Source organism: Stegodyphus dumicola, chromosome 12 (genome assembly GCF_044657685.1).
Source record: "Stegodyphus dumicola isolate Sdum_Otavi_A_Nest chromosome 12, ASM4465768v1".
NCBI classification, from domain to species: domain Eukaryota; kingdom Metazoa; phylum Arthropoda; class Arachnida; order Araneae; family Eresidae; genus Stegodyphus; species Stegodyphus dumicola.
In genome coordinates, this window is record NC_140779.1 from 10,959,668 (window position 1) to 10,978,324 (window position 18,657).

Consider the following 18,657-nt stretch of genomic DNA (forward strand, 5'->3'; position numbering starts at 1 on the left):
CATCCTTCTCAATACAAGTAACTTGGTCATGTTGATATAATAATGCATTTGCTTTTGCAGATCATTTACTTCCCAGTAAAATAGATAGCCATTTATACTGTTATTTATTTGAACGAGATAAATACAGTTAAAAGTTTTATACTCATTTAGATCGAAACATGTATTTTGATTCCTTTGTTATATTCAGGGAAAAGTAAATCTCAATCATTGGAACACATAGTGGAAAAATTTGACATACTAAAAAAAAAAAAAAAAAAAAAAATCCTGAACTTTGATGATCTCTTCCCATTATGTATATTAACAAAAGAATTGATATGTAGTGTACAGCTGTAGTGGCATATGCATTTTGCACTCAACGACAAATTCCAAGTTGTTTAAAACGAGATGTATGGTCTGTAAAAGTATATTTATGGGTACCCCTTGGCAAAACTTGGCGATTTTTGGCGGTACATGGATACCGAGTTTGTGCAATTTTTTGACTTGTTATTTTGTCTTGCATAGCGCCGATTGAAAAACCGCTGCTACACAAAGCCAAAATAACAAGACAAAGAATTGCACAAACTCGGTGTCCGTGTACACAGCAACCTATTTTCACTTAAAAAAAAAAATCCCAGAATTGCACAAAAATGGCATTGCACACTCCCTTGACTTTATCCATGTACACATTGACCTAGTTTCACTTGAAAAAAATCAGAGAATTCCACAAACTAGGCTTTGCGCACTCCCCTGAGTTTACCCATGATTTATATTCACTTCAAAAGTCAAAGGAGCAGCCAACAAAAAAAAAAAAAAAAAAAAAAAAAAAAAAAAAAAAAATACAATCTCAATAAACTGCATTTTAAATGAAACAATGAAATAGCATAAAAAAGGAACTTCATCTTTGCACTACACAACGGAAATATCGTCTTACCTTATTTACGAATTCACACGTCTTCAGTCAAACAAAATTCCTTAACAGCATCTAAAAACTTCCTAAAATTATGTGAACTAGAATCTGTATACTGGCATCAACACACAAATTCGCAAAACAAGAGTAAAAAATATACTCCGCAGCGACGTTCGACCATACACATTTCCTTCCTACAAACAGGACACCTAATAATGGCTACTAAATAAACCTTCATTTACACACCAATCACGTAATGCTCTTGAAACTTCAGATTAATCTTACCACATTTGGCCATTTTACCATCTAAACCACGAAACCAGCAATATACTTCCTACCCAGTGCACACCACAAGCCCTAATGAATTTATTGCAATGATGCAACCTGTTATGTCATAGTAGGGTTTCCATAACATTCAACCCACCATAAATGAAACAACTTTGCGCTAATACTCTTAACCCATTAGCCGCTGATGTTGCGTTGACGCAACGGTCAAAATAAATACGTATATAAATATAACTACGTAAGATATTTTATACCAGCAGATGATTTTGTGTAGGGAATATTATGAAGATTATTTCTGTAAAACAATATTCCCTTCAACAATCATTTTGTTTATAATAATTAATCTCTTACTTTGAGCAAAATTTTCGACTGGGAATTTTTGCTGAAAATATTTAGCGAAAGAATTGCTGTCTTTATGAGTGATCTATTTTTAGTCAAGGTCACCGTTTATCAGAACATTACATCAGTCAGCTGTTTATATTTGTGTTGGGAAGGAAGGGAAAATAGGTGTTACGCAACGTCAGCAGAAAACGGGTAGTCAATCTCCTTTTTCACTCATTCCGTTCGATGTTCCGGTTATGTTCTGGTTGTTTAAAAATGCCTAGAACGAGGTATCTTACATTAGAAGACCTTCAAAGATTTTTTGATGAAGAAACAGATGATGATAATGTTAATAATGACCAGAATGAAACTGATATTGTTGTTGTTCCCCCAGAAATTGCAGAGGCTAGTGACAAAAAAGAAAGGAATGGCAATGTTTTAAATAATGATAATGATATTTTACCAAATGATACTGCTGGGAAAGTTGAGATTCACGTAAGAAGTAAGTTTCAGTCTTCTAAAAGCAGTTATAGTCATACTAAAAAGTTTAAAAAGCAGAAGACTGAAATCTTGAAGTGGATAAAAAAGGAACTGTTAGTTATGACTCAGGAAGAACATGAAGAAAGAGATAGAAGAGAAATTATAAAAGACAAAATACAAGGTAAAACTAGTGCGCAGATTTTCGATTTTCTTTTTGGTTTTAGACATTTACTCTCTTCTTGTTAAACATTGGAATATTATTGCTTACAGGATATCATTCTTTACCTCAAGAAAAGATGTATTGGTCTTTTGAAAAGGACATTTCTGTTTCTCTTGTACGAGAATCAATATCACGTTTGCAGTACAGGAATATGAAGCAGAATTTACATTTGACAATATTGATAAATTATATGAGGTGAGACCATATCTAAACTTACTAAATATCACCACTTTTTACTACTGGAAATATAGACTTTTAGATTTCAGACACGAGAATGCATTATTCCTTTTGCAAACTTCTATTGAGAGTGTAGAATTAGCCAGAAAAAGTCAGCCACAGGAAGACCTAGTAAATTCAGCATTCAAAAACCATTGCATGGAGATGGTAGACATTTTATCGTAAAGTCCATTGATAACAAAAGACTTTGTTGTAAAGAGTATCATAGCCAGCCTGTTTACAGATGCAAAGTATTTAATGTAGTTTTACATCATGATTGTAATCAAGCTTTTCATGCTTGAATCTTTCAGTTGAAATAATCTGTATTTGTAAAAGAAATACAATGTATACTTTAATATTAAATTAATTACGCTGTCTGGTGGTTAAGTTATTAAGTGGTTTGTAGATTTATAAAACTTTATACAGCTAAAAAGTAATCCTGCGCTCCACTCAAAAGAAACATCACACAAGTACAATCGTACTCACTAAATATCCGTAGTCTTATTCCGCTGACGTTGCGCGAACGCAACACTCGCTTTTTCACAAGTAAGAGCATTTTTTAATATTTTCAATGTAAATTTATGTTATAAATGCTTAATTTAATATTTGTTATTATTTTCATGAGAAAAGAAACATTCCTTGTAGTTTTGGCGGTTAATGGGTTAAAAAAACATCAGAGAAATGCAAAAACTAGGCTTTGCACATTCCCTTGAGTTTGTCCATGTACACATCTATATATTTTCACTTAAAAAGTCAAAGGAGCACCCAATTCTAGAGGCAAACAAAAAATACATTATCTCAAGCATTGCAGTATCTCGTAATAATAAGAAAATTCACAAAACGTAAAAATTTCATCTAATAGAAGCTGATGAGGTGCAGAAATTATTCTTGAAATGGCTAGAAAGTATATTGTTAAAGCTGCATCAAGACGGTGGTCAATCCATAAATTTTATACTATTTTAGATCTTGTAGCTATAAATATTTAGATTATTTAAACCTGTGCATATTTCGAGGGTACAGTGATGTAATCATTTTATTTCAACTGAAGATCTATATGAATATTATGTTGTCTAGATGAGCAAAAAACGTTTTTTGGGGGTTTTATGGGGAGGATGCTATTTGTCATCCATTTTTACATATTAAAACACAAAGTTTCCAGAAACATAAAATATTTAATTTTTATGAAATGGCCATAGAATGAGCTTAATAATTAGAAGTTAAATAAAGATTTTTTTTTTGGCGATTGTAACTGAAGATTTTAAAAGATTTAACTGCTTGGGTCTAAATGGCTCTGTTGGCTCCATATTAGAAAGGTTGATCATCATAATGTAAAGCTTAGAAAACTGTTTTTGCATTTAAAAGAATTATTGTATGTTACTTCACTGTTTTATTAAAAGAACTGGATTTTGGGAAACTAAACTTGCATTTGTAGATGATGCATTTTTCATTAAAAGAGTTTTTTTTTTTTTTTTTTTTTTTTTTTTCAAATGGTGCATTTCAGTTAAATTTGATACTACCTTAAATTTCGGAATTCTATTGAATTATATTACCTTCATAAAATTTGTGAATTATATTTGTATATTATTGTATCTTGAGATGTAGCTTTCTAACTTTCACATTGTGTAGAGTATGCATGGAATTATTTTTACCCTGCATATGTTGTATGTGTCATTTTTAACATGAGTTATATGAGTCATCTTTAGTATAACTTCCTCATTGTGTATGCATGGAATTATTTTTACCTTGCATATGTTATATGTGTCATGCATGAAAAATTCTAAACAAAAATTAAATTAGTTAAAATTTTTAATATTCTGTTTTCGTGTGGTTTTCAAATTGAAGTTTATTTGTGTGTTTACAAGTTTTTCAAAATCTGGTCGTATTTTTTTTATGTGCTGTAAGAGGGGGAAAATTAATTTATAATTTTTCTTGTTTTATTGCCATTTTTTATTCATTTTCAAATGAAGTCATGTACTGTGCCCATTAATTCACACTTTTCCCTTGCTGCCAGGATCATGTAATTTTAAAAGTATTCCATGCATGTTGTTCTCTTGAAGACAGGTGCCAAATTTTAATAAATTTTTCAAAAAATGAGGAAAAAACAAATTTTTAATATCTAATTTATATTCTTATTTACAAAAACTTAACTGTCTTCTTGAGAATTGATGAGATTTTCATACAGCCAAAGTGAAGATTTTATGACTGTGTTGTGACATCATGCTTATCCATTATTGATGCTAACTGCATTGATGATATATATATATATATTTGTGGTGGTTAATGGGAAAGTTAAAATTATTAAATAGACTGACTGGAGTAGTTCTTGTAATGGACAGACTGAGTGCCTGTCAGGAATTTTGGAATCTTTCATGTATTCCCATGCTGTACTAACTCCCTACTTTTCTTTCTGTGAGGAGTGTCCAGTTCCAGAGATAAATTCTCTGAACAATACAATGGAAGTAATGGTGGTGTTGGTGAAGGGTGTAATTTTGAAAGAGAGCCATCTTATTGTTTTCACATTTCAGATTTAAAGGTGGTAGGGTTCCAGTCCTATATGCGATTTATGATGACTTTACAAGTTTTTTTATTTAATTTTTTTTGTTAAAAAAATTTAAACTTTACTGATTGTTTGACTTTTTCAGTTAATTGAATGTCAGATAGTTCGCTATTACTGCATTAATTATTTGAAAGCTTTTTAATAAATGAAGAAAATTTGGAAGTGGTAATTAACAGTCGTATACCATTTTAAAGTTAATGATTGATGGAATTCAACTTATGTATTAGTTTAAACTGAAAATTCTTGCTTTATTTTGAAAGGTACTCAAATAGTTCATTTTCATGCATGCGTCACCATTTTCCCCTGAATAAGCAAATCTGCGCACATGCATTGGTTTTCTTGATCTAAACATTCTGTTAAGAATTAGAGTAAAGACTAGAGGGAAGAAAAAATAAGTAGCAGATTTACTATCTAAACTATGTAAGTACTGTCAAATTAGTATGAGGCAAATTTATAAATTAAGCACACTTTCAACCGGGTTGATGTTCTGCCCATGTGTGCTGTTTACCTACATCTGTTGACAAACCACAGGTTATTCTTTGTTTTAAAATGGCTCCGCTGACTGAGAATCTCACCGACTGTGAAATACAATCGATGATTCGTTTTCTTAGTTTTAAGATGGGAAAGAAATTGAAATTCATCACCAGATTAGTGAAGTGTATGAAGGAAACATAATGAGCAATAGAATGGTATGGTAATGGGTTGGAGCTTTTAAAGATGGCCGCATGAATGTTCATGATGATGAACGAAGTGGGCAGTCTTCTGTGATTACTCACTATTTGGGGCAGAAAGTTGTCGAATAAATGAAACAAAACATGCTTTTTTTTTCATTATTTGATACCTTTCCTCGGGTTTCATGCAGTGTTCTGTATGAAATTGAGAGCGAATGCTTAAATTATTGAAATTATTGAAAGTTGTCCACATGCCGAGTACCAAAGATGCACAAAACCAAACATTTAGGTAGTTCTTTGATGTTCCTTCAGCAGTACAGTGAGGATGGTGATGATATTTTAAGCCAAACTGTCACAGATGACGAAACCTGCGTGGCTGACCCTATGCCAGAATCTAAGCAGCAATTCGTGGAATGGTGACATTCATCATCACCCAAGAGAGTGAAGTTCCAGCAAATAGTTTAAGTCCAGAAAATTATGTAAACTCTGTTTTGGGACAAAACGGAGGCATTGCTTGTAAATTTTTTGCCTTGTAGTGATACAGTAAGTTCTACAACAAAAGGCATGGCATGCTGAATAGGGGATCATTTTGCTTCATGGCAATAGCTGTCTACATGCAGCTGCACAAACTCAAGATCTCATCGCTTCATTTTGTTGGGAATAATTTCTGTACAGTGCTGATCATTCTGTAATCTAGCATCCAGTGACTTCCAGCTCTTCCTGCATTCGAAGAAGCATCTCGTTGGTCTTCGCCACAAAGATAATCAATCGTAAGGTTAAAATGACCATGTTGCAATGGATGTCAGATCAGGTGGCAGACTTTCATGAAGAGGAGACTTAAAAACTGGTTGTATGATACAATAAATACCTTAAAATTCACATAAATAATGTAGAAAAATAGACTGAGGCATGTGGCTTTCATATAAAATAAAATTGGTACGAAAATTTTACTTATTTCTTTTTTATTTCCAAATAGTATTTACTTTAAAACATGCCTCATATTTCTATTTAAATAAAGCATTTGCTTCTTTTTCCTCCGCTTTCCAGTTATGCTAATGTGTGATCTGTAAATATTAGGATTATTTCAAAAAGTAGTATAAAAATTAACCCAGAAATTAACCTCTTTTTTTAATTAGCTGTTATAATCTTTCCAAATTCCATATTTATTACTTTCTTTTTGCAAGTAAATAATAAAAATTGTCTTTATTTCAAGTAAAATGGATATGAAATACAAAAAAATGGACCATCAAGGCCTTTTAAGTGGGTTACAGTGTTCAACTTCATTTGTGAGCTTATTTTTTATGAGTGTATAATTCTTAGAAAATAAAAGGTAAAAAGACTTACCTTTTAATCGATCTTCTTTCTTCTCCAAAGGCATATCCAGGAGTATTTTTCTTAATTACACAATACACTACTCACAGAAAGTTGTTGTTGTATTTAATTATGGCAAAGCACACTAGGGCTATCTGCCTAAGGGGAGGGATGCCTTCGTGGAGGACTTTCTAAGGGAAACTGGCTCGTATACACGTTACACATGGGGAAAACCACGAAAACACCCATGCAGCCAGCCCGTTCGCGGGACTACTCACAGAAAGAGAGAGGCTTCTAAGATAATAAGATATTTAATTTACAATAACATCAATAAGCTAATATATATATATATATATATGTAACACAGAAGTGGATTACATGTTTCACCCAAACGTCCATAACGAGTTCTCAAAGTTCAACTAAAAAGTTCTGATTTAGTTTTGTTGTGCGCATGCGCAAATCACGTGGTTGTCAAACTTTTTGAGCATAGATTCAGTTTTATCGTATGCTTCGAAAACAGCTATGAAACTGTTCAGTAATCCTAAATTGAGTTTATCTTTTAAAAAGTATCAGATAGTTATGCGTCTTTCAAGCAGTTTGTTGTGAAATTTCTTGCTTAACTGAAATTGGTGGCCTCCAGGAACTAACTTGGGTCAGATGTCAAATCAGAGTTGTTATCCACAAGTAGTTTCTATTTTGTGCAAGTATCTACTTTTTATATTCATTTTTATATAAACAACACATCACATTTAACAACGTGTTTAAAGCATATTTAACATCACATTTAAAATAGTAGGAATCAAAATCAAACCTACAAATTGGTTTGCATATCACAGAAAGACAGCTATGTAACTGACTTTATTCACCCAATGCTGAAAGTACAGTTTATACAACTTGCTGTGGCAGAGCAGGAGACGGAGTGGCTATGTATGATGTATAAGAAATCAAGTAATGTGATGGCTTATCATATAATGAAGTAATATGAGGCTAGATGCAACTTCTTACATTGCTATTGAATATGATTTGGTCGGTAACACTCAAGATGGAAATACGGTTATTAATCAAGAAGTAGGACTTCAGTCTTATTAATAGGGCCTCTTTCAACCAAGATCCTTTTTGTAACATTTTTGTAATTTCTTTTTTGTAACATTTTAAAAATAATGTTAAAATATTATTGATTTATTGTGTTTTAGGATGAAATGAAACCTAGGATTATCTATACTACATTGTATTTAGTCTTCTTAACTGCAGCATATGTTTTGAAGTAAGTTAACAGAATTTGATTTTATATGCGTAATCAATTATTTTTTTATCATATAAATTTTAATATTTAATATATGAATATAAAAATATGAAGTGCATTATTTCATTAAAGAAAGTTTATATGAATTAAACATAGTTTTACAGAAAAATAAGAGAAATGTATTGAACATGTGGTCTTTTGCAATTTTATGCCTGTAAGGTATTAATACAAAATTTGGGTACTTACGTATTAGTGCATCTACACTTTTTTGTTTCATTTTGGCAATTTTTCACAGGAGGGAGAGGAGGAAAAAAGACTTTAAAATTTCAAAAATTATTTATTACAAATATACTTGCATATATATATTTTAAATTATAATTAAGTATTTATTCTGAAATTAATCAGTAAATTTACTTATATGTGATTTTTGTTTCATTTGTTCGGGTGGAAATTTCTTGGTGAGTGTTTTAAAAATAGATTCAAGGCAATTATTTTCCTTTACTAATTTTGCAGGAAAATACTGTGTTTCTGCAGTTTCTTTTATTTGATGCAGATCTGACATATACATGTTTAAAAAAATGTGAGAAAACAAATGTCACAACTTGTTTATGAAAACCATTGAAATAGAGCAAAATGAATGCATATAAAAATAGCAATGTTGTTTTTAAACTTAATTGTTTGATTTATACACACTCTTTGTAATTAAAATTTCGAGAATTTTGAAAATTTGGGAAGATCTACTAAAGTGATTGGAGTAACACATATAAGTATCAAAATTAAGCATTACAATTTTTCGTTTATATGGAATCTGTAGTGCATTTTCATTATGCTAATGATCTAATTAATAATTTTGTCTGATACTGCCAATTTGTATATTCATTCAGGCGTGGGTGTAACTATATTAGACATTTCAATAGAAATGCGTTTTATAGGTAAATAACTATATCAAGAAAATAACATTTCAACAGAAATTATAATTAAATACTGGCATCTAAAGTTTCGTGCAGATTGGGAAATTATCCCTCAGTAATAGGAATTAGATAGTCATATTCTGTCTAACATTTGTTTATGCTCTTCAATTTTAATTAAAAAAAATCTTAGTATAAATTCACCTTTTGGGAGATTTAAAACTTTCCATTGCTAATAGTGCTAAACAGATGACCGTAAGCGTCACTTTTCCCATTTTGAATTCCTTTCCTTTCTTCTTCCAACTGTTAAGTTCTAATTTTTAAATTTCTTAAGAACGCTTTAAATATTATCTCTCACCCGCTGTAAAGAAAAATATGATCTCACCGTTAAACATGTAGCTTTATGTATAGTTTTTGATTGCCGTGCTTTACTTACTTTTTGGTTTCTTGCTGTATTAAATATACAGATATACGTAAAATAAAACTGATTTGTCCCTAAATGTTATTATTTTCACACCACTGCAATTGAAAAAACTGATATACTTTTTTATTTGTAGCTTCAGTTCTTTAAATAATGTTGTGTTTCTACTTGGTGCCCACTGCATATTGTTTAAATGCTGTTTTAAAATGTGCATTCCATGAACTCATTGAAGATATGAAAAGTCATAAATCCTTTGTACAGCTTTAGAAAATATTAACATACTTGAATTTTCTTAAAGCAGCTTTTTTGCATACTAAATTTAAACTGTGAGCTGAACAAGGAAAGTATTTAGTTTGATCATTTCTTTGTGAAATGATTTGCACACCTTTGTATGGTTAGCTATTCTGGTCCCATTAAAATCCTTATCTGTGATTTATAAGAATAATAAAAATTCCTGGTTTACGAAACAATTCAGGACGGAATGGTTCATGGAATGTTTCGTTAAAGAGGTTAGAAGGTATTAACAGTGTGCGGTTATCATCAAATTGCAAGCTTTTACTATTGTTAGACAATTGCTCTGTACATCCAAATGCAAATATCCTAATGTATGATAATGTTGCAGCTATTTTTCCTTCCAAGTACTACATTATTGATCCAACCAAAGGATCAGAATATAATAAATAGTATTATATGCCCACTGCAAATTTGGAGTTTCTGAAAAACATTCTTTTGGGTGACCATTCTATTTTACTTTGTGATTATAAAAAAGATTTCACCATGTCAAAGACTGCATCTGTCTGTTGATGGCAGAATTGTGGAATTGCATTTCTCAAACAACATTAGTAAATGGCTGTCATAATGTATGGCCATCTTCTTTGTTTATTGAAACAAAGCAATGACTATGAATCTTCTGGTTTTAGGGTCAGTGCAGCAAGGTTAAAGTAAGAGAATTTTTTTATATTTGATAGAAAGAACAAATGAGAGGGCTTTGCAAGAAGATGTCGTTGAATAGATGTCTTCAGATAAGCCAACAGTAGCATATCAGATAACTGATGATGAGAATATTAGTTCTATTTTGAGCTTGGTACAGAAAGAAAATGATTCTGATACCAACACAGATAGTGAATTTGATAGGAGTGAGAAAATAGCTTATAATGAAGGTTTGGAATATGGGGAAAAACAACTACAATTTTTAGAACAACAGAGCTGTGTTACAGAAAGAGATTATTGACTAAATAATTTATCCCCCCCCAAAAAAAAACCTTATTCTTGAGCACCCTAAGGTTTTTAAGAAATATTTTATTAAAGTCCCTTATTTTCATGTCTATTATATATGTCCTTAATGTTTGTATATGTTCTTTACTATATATGTCCTTATTTATTTTTCATTGTTATTCTAAATAATGTTTTCTTGTTCTGAAATCCTAAAATCCGCGCAGCCTCTAGTCGCAAGCATTGTGGGTTTCTGGTCTTCTACTGTAGCACTGTTCTCTTTTTGTTTCTGTAAAATTTATAAAGCTTTCTTCAGTAGTTATGGATTTTTTTGTACATATATCTAATAATTTAATGGATGTTTATGATGCAAAACAATGTTCATGATGTAGAATAAAATGTTAAAGAAAATATAATAAATTTGGTATAAAAAAGAATTTGATACACATTTTTTTTGAAAATTTCATTTCCTCTCTTAAAAACTGAATAAAAAGGGAGTTTTGCATATGTGCTCACACCTAGTTTTAGAAAATGAACTACATGTAAAATTAAACTCTACTTTTTTAATTCATCTGTTTATTTTCATATATTAGCAGTTTATAACTCAAAACCAATGGAAATAAAAAAGTGTAAACAAAAAAGATAAATGCAGTGTTAAACAGATAAAATAGACAAAAACTTTGATACCTGTATGATGGAGAGGGGATGGCATAAGTGGAAATTGACAAGGAAGATTTTATTTGAATGTGAAATTTCCTTCCATAAAAATTTAAGATAACTGTCTTGAAGAGAGCCTTCTTTTATCTCTATGTGTTACTCTTCTTGAGACTCTTTGGGCCTCTGTTTTATTCAAAATTTGCCCATGATGATTTGTTGTTGGTTTTAAAGTGCTTCGTAAGTGAGACATGGCACTTCAGTGAACATATTTATAAGCTTGCTGCTGCTTTATCAGGGTGATAGCATTATGTGCAAGCTTTGCATGTTACCCCATTTTTTAAATACTAGGGAGGAAAAAATTAGGATAATTTCTTTTTCTCCCTTTTCATTTTGCCTTTTGTTGCTGCTTTTGAAGTTAGTGTTCTTTCTTGACCTCCCTTTTTGGCCCTATCTGTAACTTCTTGACATCTTCCTAGCCCGTGGTGTAGCTTAGAGATGCAAAAGTATAGATAATGAAAAAAAGTTGCAGTTGTCTGGAACCCAATGTAGCTCCAAGCCAAATTCATGGTCCTGTAAGTCGCTTGGTACCAGGTGTTGTGAATAAGAGTTAAGCAATGGAAAATATTAAAATGAAATTTCTTGGAGGGTTAACTATATGGTTTAGGTTTATCTCAAACCACTTTTCAAAATCATCTGCTACCAACTTGAGCATCCATAACTCAACACCATTTACCATTTAAACCATTTTTTGTGCAGATATTTTGTTCATCAACTGAGTTGTTTGTGAAGTGAGGTGTTTGAGATTTGAGCTTCCACTGTATTCAAATATTACCTTTTCGGTGCATGAAGATGAAACAATTTCTCCCATTTTATCATATATTTTTGTAATACATGATTATTATATTCTTTGAAGAGTAATAATATAGTCATTAATAAACGAAAAATTTAATTTCATGTTATTAATAATTTTATATCTACATTAATATTCCTTAAGCTATTTAGTTTTTGCATCATTTTTGAAGGCAATTTTTATCTTTAACATATTTAAAAAAAATTCTGTAGCTGAGTGTTTAATAAAACTTTAATTATGAATATTTAATATTAAGTTGAAGCAGTTATATTCTTGTAATTCCAGACTTAATGGAGCCTTAAAACTGTTAAAAACTTCATTACGGACTTTGTACTGTATATGCATCAGGATGTCTGCTTCCCTTTTTTTTTTTTAAATTCATGTGACCCTTCTTATTGCATTATTCATTTCATATTAAGAATCCTTATTATGATATTTTTGAATGGGATATGAAAGAATGTAACAAAGGTTTTTCGAACATGAAAAAAATTTAACCCTGTAGGAATTTATATACCATATTATATTTTCCAGCTGTATAGTTTTTCAGTGAATTTTACTTTTTATTGTTTTTAAAACTTTTTGTCTATTATGTTCTAATCATAATATTTTTGCATATTTTCAGTTTTACAAGAATAGCAATTTGTCTGTCAGTGATGCATTACCTTGTTGAAAGTGTCTTTCATACTGCAAGACTTCTGTATTTTGCAGAAAAATCTAAAGCAGCGAGCTATGGGTATTTTGATTTATCTTTCTAAAAAATTTTCTTAGTTTTTTATACTCTCTCCTACACCAATTTAAAATGTTTTAAATAATTTTTTGAAACCAAAAGTAGTTAATATGTTATTAAGATACATTTTTAAAAAAGACTGTATGTTTTATATGTTATGAATATATATTTTCATATGTTAAGCTAAACAAGTACGATATTGTTTATAATTGTAGTGGTATAAATCAGTAACCTTAATAATTTTGTGATACTTTTCAGTGGCAACAAGATTATTGGTAAAATATTTGCCATTTATACCACATTTTCATTATTGTTTAAAAATATCAACATTGTCCCTATATTCATCAAATGTTTTTAAAAAAATAGTTCGTATGATAAAGAGAATCACTTCAGAGTTTCATAGTGCAGTGTGAAATTGTGCACACGAACATGGCTGTCAATGCATACTATTGGTATTTTCTGATGTAAAGTGATTAACCCCCTTTTTTAAAACCATTTTGCAGTTCTGAATGAGGTGTCACTTAAAATTAGACATTAGATATTTTATAGCAGAGTAAAATATTGAAAGTTTTGGGAGGAATGCATGTGAGGACTATAGTTTTATATATTTTATTATGTCTAAAATCTTCTGTGGTTCATTTCCTCTCATATTGGAAATTCTTTAACCAACTATTTTAATAACTTTGAAAAATTTAATTTCGAATTCTTTTACGTCTCATTAAATATTTTATAATGGATTTGGATTTATACTTTTTAATCTTATTCTAAGAGATTGGATTATCAAAGAAGTAATTTTTGGCATTTACCTTCTGTAGTCTCAAATTCAGTTTTTTTTTTCTTTTTTTTTTTCGTGAATGTGAGAGAATGTCTCGTATTCTGTTTGGATTTGCATGACATAACGTATTTTTTATATTTATGAGCGTTTATGCGGTATATCATGTAAGAGTTTGCTGAAAATTGTAATGATGTTGGTCAAATTTAAATTTTATAATAGATATTTTTAAAATTTAAACAGTTTCAACTGAACATAAATCCTAAGAAGCATCTTATATAGTCAACATGTACACTGTGCAAAAACAAACAAACAAAAAAAAGGGGGGAGGACAGTTCTTTATGTCCCGTTTTACTGAGCCGATTGACAAAATTCAACTTTTGTTTTTCATGTCTTGATGGCGCGACTTGGATACATATTGGATTTATATATAGCATTGTTCTAATATAGGTATTTTGACACAGATCAAGACTTTTTCTAAATAACATACCAATTTTGTTCATATTTCAATTGTACAACTCAAATTACGCCAAACTATAAAGTTTTGTAAAAATTGCACGAGTAGTTTTTAAAAAATTAGCTCTCAAAATGTTAGCTCCCGAGTGTTAATTGAGTTTGGTATATATTTATTAATCTCTTTTTTTTTATTAAACTTATTTGATTCTTCCCTTCACATTTCTAAATTCACCCATATTTTATGATTTATTTTAAAAATTTGTATTTTAAAATAATTTTTATAAATTTTTCAAAAAAATTTTGAATTATATTCTATAAAATTTTTACCATCATCTTAAAGTAGATGTATTTATAAGCATACCTGCAAAAAATTACAGTTTTTATTCAAAATTTCGGAAGATATACGTGAATTGATATATTGGTACATTTTGAATTTGCCATATTTGTTAAAAGCTATAAAACTTCAAATGGGTTTTAGACACTTTGCTAAAATTATTTGAAAGTAGGAATGATGTGACTTTTTTCCTGCTCATACACAATGTAAAAAGGTAGGAACAAGGTGCCTTTTTTCCCCGCTCCGCCATAATGGAAGGGAAAAGAAAATTAGTTGCCGTATATTGAGAAGTTTGACAAGTGAATTATTGTGCCAAGATAAATTTTTGAATTTCTCCGTAAATTTTGCACCAAATTTTACAAAATGTATAACATAATATGAGTTGTAGAATCGAAAAAGAGAACAAATTGATATGTTATTTCAGAAAAAGTCCGGTTTCATGTCAAAATACTTCTGTTAGAAATATGCTATATATAAATCTAATATAGATCTTAAACCACACTTTCGTGGCGTGGAAAACGCAATTTGAATTTTGTCAATCGGCCAGTAGAACCAAAGATATAGAACTGTTCCCCCCTTTTTTTGGCATTGTGTACCTTTGTAGAGACTTTAAGTATTTGTTTTCAGAGCAGAAAAGATTGAAAAATTAGCAACATCTTTGCCGAGAATCGAACCACCGACCTCTCAATTATGCGCTGAGTGTGCAGACCACCACACCACGAAGGTATGCCAAGAAGGCGAGGGAAATACTTTATATCTTTTTTTAGGGGGAGGCATGAATGAAGTGTTCATATTGAGGAGTTGTGATTTGCAGTAGGATTATAAGACTTAGCAAGTTTTATTTCCCAATTTATTGTCAGTTTCTGATCAAAATTCTAGGCATTTCTTTAAATGGATGTATTTTTTAATGGATTATTTTCCCAGATTAACAATTACTTCAGTGAACTGGAATTAACTGTGTTAAGTAATGTGAATTGAGTTATGACAAATTCCTGCTGTTAATAAAATTAATTCAGTAGCCTTAAGTAACACAAAAGTGTTTGAATATGCTTATTGGAACTGATTTATATATGTTAAAAATGTTTGTCTTTATTATTTTTGAAATACTTAAAATGAATACAAGTTATTATTATTATTTATTTATTTATTTATTTATTTATTTTTTTTTTGAATAGGTTCACAATATGGAATGGTCTGTTTGTTCTTGTAAGATTAGGTTCAATAACTCTCTCTGTATTGACATTTTGGTATGGTCTAGCATTGCAACAAGCAGCTAGTGTAATGGATATTGCTTCTGGAAATTTTAACACGCAGCTTATTCGGATTAACTGCTTAGTTGCAGTATGTTTACTTCAGGCTTGGATGATGTGGAACTTCATCAATTTTCATTTGAAACGAATGAGGGAGAGAGCTGCCCAAATTGCATCTAGTAAAAAGAAAGCTTTAGCAAAGAAAGAAAAGAAACTCAAGAAGGATGAATGTAAGCAGATAAATTTCTGTTTTTTCTTCAAAATGATATGAAAATTAAGTATTTAGAAAAAGATACAATAAATCTTTAAATATTGGCAATGAGAAATATGTATAATTTTTTAAGTTGGGTGTGAGGTACTCAGACTAAATGCTACTGTTTGCTTTATTTCATTTTGTGATTTTTCTGCAGCTGAGAGCTTAAAAACAGGAATTTTTCACTATGGTGCTAGGTTTTGTATTCTAAGTTGCTTATTTAAAATGGTAGTTGCTTTGTGATTATGTGAGTTTTTTTCATGAGGTGCATTAGGTTCTTAACCCTGTAACTGCTCAATTTGTGGGCCAAAATCGCTTCCCCCCAATTTTTTTCCCATTTTTTTAAATCTATATATATTGGAAAATTGAAAAATGCACTTTTTCTGTCTAGAAAATATTTTTTATATATCTTTTTATCATGAGAAACTAAGTTGCCAAAAAAACAAATTTCAGGTGTTATCACCAAAAAAACTTTTTAAAAATAAATTTCAGTCGAATTACAGTTAATTTTTATTTATTACATAATATAAAAATGTAAAATGTATAAAATTTAAGAAAATATAAAGCTCTGAGGGGAAAATACCTTAGAAATGCAGTTTAGTATGGTAGAGTTCAAAACAGGGTTCAAGGCAAAGTCCGACTTCACAATCTTTGCACCAGATTCAATAAATCTGATTAATAATCAAATATTAATCTAATTAATAATTCAAAATCTTAATTAAATAATTTAATCGCTGAATGTTGTCTAGCAGCCATTTCTGTAAGAAAAAAGCGGCAGAAAGTGAAGTTTGAGTGCTAATACCACTTGCTTTCAAATGCCGCAGTTTAGTGGACAACTATTGATATCTTTTGGCCAAAACATAAACTGAATGGTTAAACGGAGGAAAAACTGGATTCACTCCTCAATAAAGGAAAAAAAAACATATGCCCGCGGAAATCGCGGGATGAGCAAATTTTGCTACATTTGAGTTGCCTGTCGAAATTGCAGGATGATCAGCCAGAGGGTTAAGAGCTGCATGTTACTGGAATGTGATGGTTAATCTTGAGCAGTATGCTGAAAATATTTTGTATAAGAAAAATCGGTTTCTCCTTTATGTCCAAAAGTCTATACATACATGTGAAGCATTTCGAAAGGCGCAGGCCATCTTAATATAATGTAGAGTATTTTATGAAAACAGTTTCAGCACTGAGGCTGGAAAATCCATAAATGGATTTGTTTATGTGATCCAAAAGCTTAAATATGTTCCATAGATGTAAGTAAAATATTTGTTATTCTCCATGTATTAGACTGGTCTGTATTTCTGCTTTGAAAATCTGTTACAAGAACGCTTTTATTTCGCTTTAGTTCGCTTTTATTTGTTTCCTGCTTTGAAAATCTGCTTACAAGGATCTTTAATAGAACAGAAAACATCTGGATATAATATTACAATGGCATTATGATCAATCAAAAATATCTATTTTTATGGCATTTTTGGAAACCTTTTTCTTTTTAGAGCTAAGTGTAGGACTTTGGGAGGCTTAAAGTTCTAACTTTTAGAGCTAAGTGTAGGACTTTGGGAGGCTTAAAGTATACAGTACAAAGTCCAAAATTCGAACATCCAGAATCAGAAATGATCTAATATCTGGACCACCAGCAACTTTGTGTTTTTGACAGAATTTAGGAATGAGTATATAATAAAAAAAGGCAGATGTGTTGTAAAAGCACATTTTTCTCCCAATTGAAATTCGTATATATTACTTTAAAATATTTGCTGGCTAAGGAATCACATCGGGGCAATGACAGTACATTGATTGATATTAGACATGACCACACTTTTATTTCTTTAGAGTGGAATGTTGCTAATATTGCCTTTCTTTTGATAGCTTAACAGCAGGAAGAGAGAAAGATTTGGAAGCAGTTAAGTTGTCCATGCTCTTCCATAACTAATTTGATGCAGCTTGTAATTTTTTTCCCAGTTATGACTATTATTGCAGTTATCAAATTTAAAAGTTTGAATTTTTGGGTATGTTGAAAAGACTTTCTAAATCAGAATCTATAGCAGGATAAAGCATATTTGGTATATCCCTTGTATAGCAGTGTTGGTAATAGAAAATGGCAATGGTGCAATTCGTGCTAAAAAATTACAATTTCAAAATTAGGCCAAACAGCAACCTAATTTTGCTGTAGATTTTGAATGCTGCAGAAGGTGAAAATTTTCAATCAAATGAATTTCTGAAGAAATGTAGGGAAGTGATAATAAGTGCAGATGATTTGATGAAATGTTTTAATTGTTATGACAATACTCCAATCAGCAGTCAACTAATGGATGGCGAAATCTGTAGTATGGTTTTAACCTTTAAGAGACGGGGGCAGTTTGAAAAGGTTTCACTTAAAAAGACGGGAAATCCAAATGCATTTCCACCCCCTTTTTAGCTGCCATTGTAAAGAAAAACTACTACTCTTTTGCAACTTTTCCTGTAAGTCGCCTTTGTTAATTTTCAGATAAGAGACTAGGGAATAATCTAAAAAAATTTGTTGAATTTGTTCTCTTTTTTGCTGTTTCTTTTCCCTAAACTAGGGAAACATATGGTGAGATTTCGTAGCTAAATAATTGTTGTATGTTGGAATATTAACTTTTGACATAGCG

The 18,657-nt window shown here is 30.6% G+C and overlaps 1 protein-coding gene across 1 annotated transcript in view; it reads left to right on the plus strand.

Annotated features, from left to right (window-relative positions):
• Positions 1 to 18,657, plus strand: part of TRAM (translocating chain-associated membrane protein 1) — a 67,938-nt gene that overhangs the window by 41,044 nt on the left and 8,237 nt on the right. Inside the window, exons 7-9 of the mRNA XM_035367497.2 lie at positions 8,141 to 8,211; positions 12,861 to 12,971; positions 15,703 to 16,007. Of these exons, the coding sequence (XP_035223388.1) occupies positions 8,141 to 8,211; positions 12,861 to 12,971; positions 15,703 to 16,007 (487 nt within the window). The remainder of the gene's footprint in view (positions 1 to 8,140; positions 8,212 to 12,860; positions 12,972 to 15,702; positions 16,008 to 18,657) is intronic.